The sequence below is a fragment of the Cololabis saira genome, chromosome 10 (genome assembly GCF_033807715.1).
Source record: "Cololabis saira isolate AMF1-May2022 chromosome 10, fColSai1.1, whole genome shotgun sequence".
In the NCBI taxonomy this organism is placed as follows: domain Eukaryota; kingdom Metazoa; phylum Chordata; class Actinopteri; order Beloniformes; family Belonidae; genus Cololabis; species Cololabis saira.
Window position 1 is genome coordinate 23,427,792 of NC_084596.1, and position 8,940 is coordinate 23,436,731.

Here is an 8,940-nt window from a genome sequence, read left to right on the forward strand (position 1 = left end):
TGTTTTACCTTCATAAACCACTAGATAAGGCTCCGAGACAGCCAGTATTTCTCTTTCTTCATTTGCATTTTTTATTTTTTTATGCAAAAGTAATTCTCCAATACTGTACAGTACACCAAGGAAAAAAATGATGAATGCAGATACTTAAAAAAATCTTGGGAGAGGTAGAAAACTTGGTATAAGCAATACAATTGAAAGTACAATGAATTGCAAAGTAAATAGCTCAGGAAATGAACAATGTAAATACAGAAATCACAACTTACATGGCGCACACAGCTGCTACAGAAATGTCTAAGAGCACATAGTTGACTTAGCTGCTTAATTTCAATGTCCACTTACTTTGTTCTCTTATCTAATCTTTTAGGGACGCCATCTTAATGCACCCACTCCTGCCGTTCAGGTATGAGGGCTAATGATTAATACAAATTAATAATTGCATAACTGTAGTCGGCAGAAATGTGCCCATATTCTGATCTTATTTGGTCTTCTTCTGAAAATGTGCTCAAAATGAATGACACATTTTGTTGTACACTTTGCTTTAATCACTTTCAAACCCCCAACTCCCCAATTTAGTCTACAAACCTGACATTGCTGAGAACAGACCAGCAGTGTGAAGGTTCAACTACTTACAAAGCAGGATCAGTTTCAGACTTCAAAATCTACAGTAATATAACTTAAAATAATACTCAGTCATATTTTCATGGATTATAAACTTGATTTCTACCCTTCAGCTGGGTAAAAGACCAAGTACCAAAATGTAAACCATATCAAGATCCTGCTATCAGTGTATCTCTGCAGGTTTAAGAAAAGGTAGTCTTAATCTGTTGAAAAAGAAGTGAAACATGACAAAATATGCTCTTTGTAGGTATTTCAGTCCAATGACCAGTTATTAGGGCTGTTTATGTATAAACCCAATAAATAAAAATACCTAAAAACATTCATAAAGTAAATGTACTACATAAATACAGTATGTAGAGCTAAAAACTCTTCTCCAAGGTTGCATCATGAGGCTGTAAGGCACATTTCAATTATTACCACATACAGGATGTGGGATTAGTGGTTTTCACATTGTCCAACATGTGTGTCTTTATACACACACTTTTCCAGTATTACCAACTATTGATTTTTGAGGACCAGTTATCCTTAGCTGAATGCTGCTGATTGGCGCACTGCTTTTTTGGTGTAGATGTCATTCCAGTGCAGGTGTTTTAAACTTAAAAGTGAGAAAAAGACGTGAACATTTAAACAGATATAGTGTTACTTTTCTCATTCCAACACAAACGCGGCATGCAATAAGATCAAACTCTCTCTTACTGTGATAACAAAAAGCACAACATTGTGTTTCATTCTTGTTTCATTGTGGTTTAAAGGAAAAAAAAGACATAAATTAAAAAACACTTATTTTGTAAATATATTATTTTTGTAATATTTACAGAACTTTACTGTGTCAAGCATTCTTTTGGACGGTTTGTAAAGGTAGGGAGTGTATTATGTGCAACCACAAAATCAAAAATAAAGCATGCGCACCACAACTGATTAAGACTTTAGCTACTGGCAGGCAACTCTTTGAAAGTCCATTAACGACCTTCCATGCCATGAACCAATGAAGTCATGCTCTGTAAGTTAGATGTCCATCCGTCTCTTTGGAGTCGTGTCCGGTATTTTTCATGTCCAACGAATAGAGACTGTTCTTCTCCACTCCTTGTGGTAAATTTTTAGATTCCTAAGCCAGTCTTCATGTACTCGTAAACCACATAGCTAATGCTGACAGCAGGAATGACTTTCATGAAGTTTGGCAGGATGCCCCGGTAGAGCCCAAAGAAACCATCTTTGGCTACAATGTTCTTCAGCAGAGTACTCATGGAAGGCTGGTCTGATCCACCCAGAGATGCTGCAAATAAATATTTGGTTAGAGAGTCACTGGTATATCTTAAACAATGTTGTTTTTATAACTGTGCTCTATTTTCCATTATATTATACTGAAACATATTTCACATTAGCAGTACAACACAGGCTTATAATAACAGTTTAGGAACACCCAAGCTCTTAAATAGTGACGTCAGTAAATTGTTAAGTCTAGTTATTATATTTCAAATAGTGGTTAACCTGCAAGTATTTACATAGCAGTCACTGGAATAGGAGTGATGAGGGTGCTTCAGTACCCCCTACTGGCAGATAGGTGCAACTACAAGACAAATATATTTATTTATTTTTAGCATAGTCTATAAACATGGCTTTACAATAAAATTCTGAAAATGGTTTTGACGTGTTTTTAAGTGGTAACCTTATTTTGTTAATTATTACAGTTAAATCAGTGAATGTTTTTTCATGCAGGAAAGTCAAGACAATATTTACCAGGCTATTCAGTAATAATGTAAATTAAATGTATTTTGTGTGGTTAGTATTTAAAACGTATTATGTTGATGGTAAAAATATGTGGGCTGCTTTCTGTCTTTCATTTTCCCTGTTTCTGTCACAGATCTGGTAGTGGAACATGCTTTGAATGAGAGCAAGAGGTCATATCACTATGACCATCAGTAGGACGAAAGCACTGCCTTCGTCCTACTGGGAGTTCTTGCTTTTCAGAATTTTCTGCTGTGTTCATGTGCATTTAAATAATTTGGATGCCTTTTTCTGTTGTAACACATGTGCCTGTGGCTCAGTCAACAATGAACATTCTTCTTTCTGCAAACAAACATGTAAACTTGCTTAATGCCATTTTTGTTTTTAAATAGATTGTGTTGACATTCAGGAATACCTTCTCTTGAGATGTAAAAAGTTCAAAATCAGTAAATATGGTGTAAAAGTGAGTTGTTTTTGTTGTCTTTGATGACTCAATGATCTATTTTTTTACAACCAGGCCTGCTCTCAGTAGCCAACGGACAATAACTTGTGCAATAACATAAGATGTGCAATATCTGCCAGTCTACCTCACACACACTCTACCTGCTTTTTTTTTTGCACTGTTTCTTTTCTTTCAATCTACTGTATATACTGCTCATATTTCTGTAATTATACATATTTTTTATTTTCTACTTTTTAGTCTCTTTTTACCCCTCCCCTGAATGTGTGTGCTAAGTGTACTGCTGCTAACAAAATACGTTTCCCCACTGAGGGAGAAAATAAAGGATTATCTTATCTTATCTTAGAGATCAGCGCAAATTTCAATTAAATTTAAGTGGAGCAGTTTTTTATATCATACACATAATCTCACACTGGAAACACAGAGGTCCTGTGTTTTTTCAGAGACTGATAAATGGACTGTGCGGCCACAACATAACATATTGTGGTAAAAAATATTAGACAAAATTTCAAGAAAAAGCTCCATAATGTGAATGCTAGAAGTAACAAAACAAAGTTTACGAGTAAAAAATTTCAGAAAAAAAATCATCAGAGAAAACTGGGAATATATGGTAACTTTTGGTCCACTGCCTTGTTTGAACATGTTCCATGTTTCCAGTCTGTGACGGTCCACTGCATAAACCTCCGAGATCATAGACACCTATTCAGCTTCTGGACGAGGTTAACTTAAGGTTTTTTTATTTGCATAGTAAAGTTTCAAGTGGCATTTATAACTGTAGCTCCTTTCTTTCGTCCTTTTCAAGGAAACTTGCATGAGATTATTTCAGCTTCTGAAGAATAACAAATCAAAGACAACAAATCTACACCCTTGCCTACATGAAATTAAATTTCTCCAGAATTGTTGCATTTTTGTGAACTGTATAGAGGAAATATGCAAATCCCTTTTATCTTTCTTTTATGGACACTTTTAAATTATCTTCTCACTTATCTGATGGTAAACTTGGCATCCTCTGCTTATCACATATTTTAAAATTACATTCATCACAAGTTTGAACTAAAGGAGGGATGCTCCACACACCACCCATTCAGTATTGACTTAAACACAAGTTAAATGTTTACATAAAATACTGACACCCTTACAAATTGTGACCCGACATAATCATCTTGCCTTTATTGAAAAATATGTTCTGTGTGTGGTCATTTTCCATAAAGTTTTCATCATTACCACTATAAAATGGCAGACTGAATTTACCTTGCGCCTGCATTCTTGTCCGTACAAGTGCGAGAGGGTAGCTGGCCAGCTGGCCGCAGGTACTAGAGATGGTACCGCAGCCCAGCAACACCAGAACACCAGGATTAGCTGTGTCTTTGGCGTAATACGCCAACCAGGCGTTCTTCAGCGTCTGAAACAGAGATGACAAGTGAGCAGAAGATTCAACTATCAGCATGTCACAAAAATATTTTTCCTAATTAATATCAATGTAGCCTTGGAACATAAGATGAACTTTGTTATTGTGCATTTAAATTAACTAATTTACCAAATCAAACTATAAGCAAACTATAAGATTAGGTACGAGGGATGCGTACCTCATAAACAGCAAGGTCTATCCCAGCATAGGGAATGATACCCAATAAGTTTGGAATGTAGCCCTTATAGAAAGCTATGACACCTTCCTTCCTCAGAATCGTCTTGGCACAGCCAAACATTCCTGTGTACTGGCCAGTTTTCCTCAAGGTCAGACGGGTCTTTAATACCTTTAAGAGAACAAAAAAATAGGTAAAAATGATATGTAGATTCTCCTGGCTTTGAGAGGGTTTTTTTTAATTCTTGTCAAACCTCATAAGGCAGAAAGAAGCAGCACTGATACCAGTCGTCTTACCTCCATTGGGTAGATGGCTGTCTGAGCTGTGGCTCCAGCCATAGAGCCGGCCATGAATCTCTTATGCGCCTCAATCTTCTTTCCTTCCGACGTTAACAACTTCTTATACTGTAATATTAAATGCAGAACTATCTGTAACCACTAAAAGTGTTATCAACATGTGACAGCTAAAATCAAATGTGGTTTAAAGAATGTTTTTAGAGGTACAGTTACAAACTTGTTCATATGCCATAAATTTGATTGCTGTTTCTGGTGCGATCTTCAAAACGTTGATTCCATTTCCTCTCCACAGTGACGCCAGTCCTCCCTCGACGATCATCTGCCTGAAACCCCCAATCACACTTATGGGCTTTGCCTTAGTCGAATGAACCTGTAATGCAAATGTACACATTTAACATAATATGTTCACACACGTCGACTGATCCAGCTGTGTTTCCCTTTGTTTCATACTCTTCACCTGCATGAAGACTTTGACTCTGTCCAGTGGTGCCGTACCAGTGCGAGAGACGGAGCCTGCCGCCGCGCCTGCAACCAGCTGCTTCCACCAGACACCCGAGTTCTTCTCCTCATCCGTAAACTCATCTGGGATGGCGAGGCTGTCACCGATGTCCAGCACCTGGTGATTGCATCAGTATTTTGACTCTAATTAATTAAATTCAACAACTACGCCACGTATAAATTGTATCCTTCAGCATCACACATATCTTTGTGCATATTCTCAGTCTTTTTGCGCAAAATGTCAGAAATTTTTAGGCTTCTTCACACAAAACTACACGTTACCTAAAGCCTCTGTGTTTAGGACGAAAACAAAAAATTGACAAGATTATCTTCTTATCTTTTTGCTTTCACAGTCCTGTAGCAAATGTTTTTTTCAGTCTTGTCAGACAACATTTAATTAAGCTTGAACCATAAAGTTCAGTGTCTCTTAGAAAATCCGATGATACTTGGTGGTTTTCTTTGTGATATACTATTTGCTTCAATTCATGCTTTCATATTTTCATGGATTAATATATACACTAGATCTGGAGCAACAGAAAACCTTACTTTTCTTCGCTCCTTCACCATCATGTCCTTGTCTCATGTCCTACTACAACTTATTCTCTCTGACACTTAAACTGTGGTCTGGTAGTCAGATGTTGCATTAACTCAAAGCACATTTGATGATTTTTACATTGTGCACAAATACGAGGTATCTGATCTGGTGTATACGTATTAAAAAGAATGGGAGTGATGTAAGATGTGTTTATGTGAATCATGGTGCAGCTCTGCAGTAGTAGAGTTCACCAATTTGGACATTAAAAAATTAATTATGTTCAGCAGCCTGGAAGTTGTATCCACATATAAACATTGTTTCAGCCAGAAAACTGATACATCAAGAGTATAAGACCTGTTTTAACTGTACGTCAAAGGCCGCATAAAATAGCAGGAGAAAAGACTAAAATAGAGCTGTCTAATGATTTGAGCTCATTAACCTTTAGCTAGTCCTGCTTGTGAAATCATAATCACTGAACTGACTGAGCCCTTGTCTTGCATGCCTTAGATGTTTTAGATAAACATATCCGGTGTTTTTCCAAAAGCATAACGGTGCTTGTGAAAAACATGGTGCAGTGGCATTTCACTGCCACAATGTTGGGAAACAGGAGATTATAGAGCTGGACAGTTCATGCCCTTCACTCAACCACTATGACACATTTCATCAAACATTCAGAAACAAGATCTGTCTAGAGAGGCACTGGTCTGCTCAAGCAACAGTTGCTCATTAATAGCACTCTAACACACCACCATTTACGAGGAGGAGCAATCTAAGGAAAAACAATGTACCCCTGTGACCTCATTATCTTTATTGTTCATACAACCGCAGCCAGTTGTGGACTGTAGAGAAAATCCATACTGTCTAATACAAGAGAACATGTGGTTTATTCCAGTGCACTTTGCTCTGTGTGTAAGAAAACCATGTTTAGCAAAGTGTTTCTATGTAAACCGTACCGAGGAGTGTTTCCAGTAGCGTATGATCTCTTCCAGGTCATGGGCAGGGCACAGCAGGAAATGATCTCTCCACTCATTCCAGTCAACCATCATGGTCCTGTCAATGTCCATACTGATGGAGAGCACACACAACTTTATTGCTGATGTCTTATCGTGCTGCATGGCATGTATAAAGCATACAGTACAGACCAAAAGTTTGGACACACCTTCTCATTCAAACAAATGGGGAAGTGTGTCCAAACTGTTAGTTTGTACTGTATATGTGGCAAAAAATAATCTTCAGGGTTACACGCAAGTGTTATTTTATTCCGTGAACGTGTAGAGAGTGTGTGTGTGTGTGTGTGTGTGTGTGTGTGTGTGTGTGTGTGTGTGTGTGTGTGTGTGTGTGTGTATCAAACCTCTTTAAAATTTTCAGGGCATCCACCTTGCTGACATCCATGCCCAGCTCGGCCAGGGACTGCTGGATCTCTGTCGCATCAATGCGCCCTGAAACACACACAAACAAACTATTTCAATTGTTCTGCAGGATAAGCCGAGTGACAAACTACATGGCAGGTAACATGTGTGCACATTAAAAGGCTTCATTCATCCCCCACCATCGTTGTTCCTGTCCAAACTCTTGAATGTCAGCCACAGCTTTTTCTCGTGTTCTTTCAAGTATTTGGTGAACTCGTTGAAGTCCAAATAACCGTCTTTGTTTTGATCACCGGATGACACGATTTTCTGCAGAGAAAATGCACAATCGACAGTCAGGGAAGTCTGCGTGATATGCATTGGCAGTCAGAAACAAAAGTCATATTACAGCGGAATTTGGCAAACGAGAAGACTTGAAACTCATATCGGTTACCAGGGGCGAAAATCTCGGGGGGGACAGGGGGGACAAGTCCCCCCCATTAGTAAAGCTGTCCCCCCCTAGAATAATTTGAGACAGAATTAATAATTTTGGAACAATGCAGTAGTATTTAGTAGTGATGCACCAAAATGAAAATTTGTGGCCGAAACCGAAATCGAAAATAATAATAAATCTCATTACACTTAAAACAAGAGTCATCACCAGAAAAATAACTTGTTATTTGACTATTTTCACCTGTTTCAAGTAAATTTTCACTTGAAATAATTAGAAAAATCTGCCAGTGCGACAAGATTTATCTTATAAGCAAAACAATCTTGTTCCACTGGCAGATTTTTTTTTCTACTTATTTTAAGTGAAAATCTACTTGAAACAAGTGAAAATTGTTGTTTTTTTTCCAGTGATGAGTCTTGTTTTAAGTGTAATGAGATTTTTTTTAACTAAAAATGAGACATTTTAACTAGAAATAAGACAAATATTCTTGTTAAGATTTTGGGTTTTTGCAGTGTATTATGTCAGATGTGCTGTATTATTGCCACCTTCCACCTAATACCATTGTTTTGTATTGCTCTAAGAAAGGTCTTCTGCCTGTTTGCGAGATAGAGTTGAAAATGTCAAAATGCTGTATTAAAGGAAGGCTAAAACTTTTATTCCTTGTCCCCCCCTGGATTTATTCTCTAAAATTTTACTGTTTATTGTCCCCCCCAACTATGAAACGGGATTTTCGCCCCTGTCGGTTACATAAGGATACTCTATATGGGATCCTTTGCGTCCAATTACCTGTGCGGCGCCGTGGCGGAATATCCCCATAGCCTTGAGGCCCGCTCGCAGCTCAGCCACATCCACTTTTCCATCTTTATTGGTGTCGAGCCGGTCAAACAGGCTCTGGTACGACCGCTCACTGTCGGTATCCCAGCACCGGGCACTTGATAGTAAAGACGTCCGCAACGTCTGAAACATTGCAGAGCTAATGTAGGAGCAGCGTCCAGACGAGGCGCCCCTGCAAACATTAATCTGATTATTCGTCCATATTGAGGATCATTCGTTAATCCTGCGCGTAATCCACACGTGAACCTGCCGTTGACAATGACAGAACGGCTTTCCCGGTGGTATATTCCTGCAGGCTCTCAGCAGAGGTGCGCTGGTCCGCAGCGCTGGTGAGGAACTGCTGCAGAGAGAGGGCGAGGGCGGGGCGTCGGCGGCACGCAGATATGATGAGGTTTGCACGGAAAAACCGAGCAGAAAGTCAAATAGCAAAGTGGTGAAATAAAAACTCCGTGAAATAACCATATATGAAACTGTTTGTTAAAATGTATTTAACAATAAATGTGTGCTCCCTGTTTCTTATGTGGAATATGTGAACGTGCATTACAGGAAATGTAATCTCCTTATCCAGAAATACGTGTCAGCAGAGAAACAGAG

General features: G+C 38.4%; 1 protein-coding gene across 1 annotated transcript; it reads right to left on the reverse strand.

Moving 5' to 3' along the window:
• Window positions 1–38: 38 nt before the first annotated feature.
• LOC133452650 (mitochondrial adenyl nucleotide antiporter SLC25A24-like) lies at window positions 39–8,703 on the reverse strand. Its single transcript, XM_061732135.1, has 10 exons — window positions 8,299–8,703; window positions 7,265–7,391; window positions 7,067–7,154; window positions 6,669–6,780; window positions 5,140–5,298; window positions 4,900–5,052; window positions 4,683–4,790; window positions 4,390–4,557; window positions 4,055–4,205; window positions 39–1,891 (listed from the first exon to the last, which is right to left on the reverse strand). Exons 1-10 carry the CDS (start codon window positions 8,476–8,478, stop codon window positions 1,716–1,718), a joined length of 1,422 nt encoding a protein of 473 aa, XP_061588119.1. The 5' UTR covers window positions 8,479–8,703; the 3' UTR covers window positions 39–1,715.
• Window positions 8,704–8,940: the final 237 nt, after the last annotated feature.

Bases quoted from the DNA above. Each gene is read 5' to 3' on its own strand.
- LOC133452650 (XM_061732135.1), bottom strand. From the start codon at position 8,478: ATGTTTCAGACGTTGCGGACGTCTTTACTATCAAGTGCCCGGTGCTGG. The intron at 7,155-7,264 runs GTGGGGGATGAA...TGTGTGTTTCAG, and splicing joins TTTGGACAGGAACAACGATG to GGCGCATTGATGCGACAGAG. The intron at 5,053-5,139 runs GTGAAGAGTATG...TTTGCATTACAG, and splicing joins GAGTCAAAGTCTTCATGCAG to GTTCATTCGACTAAGGCAAA.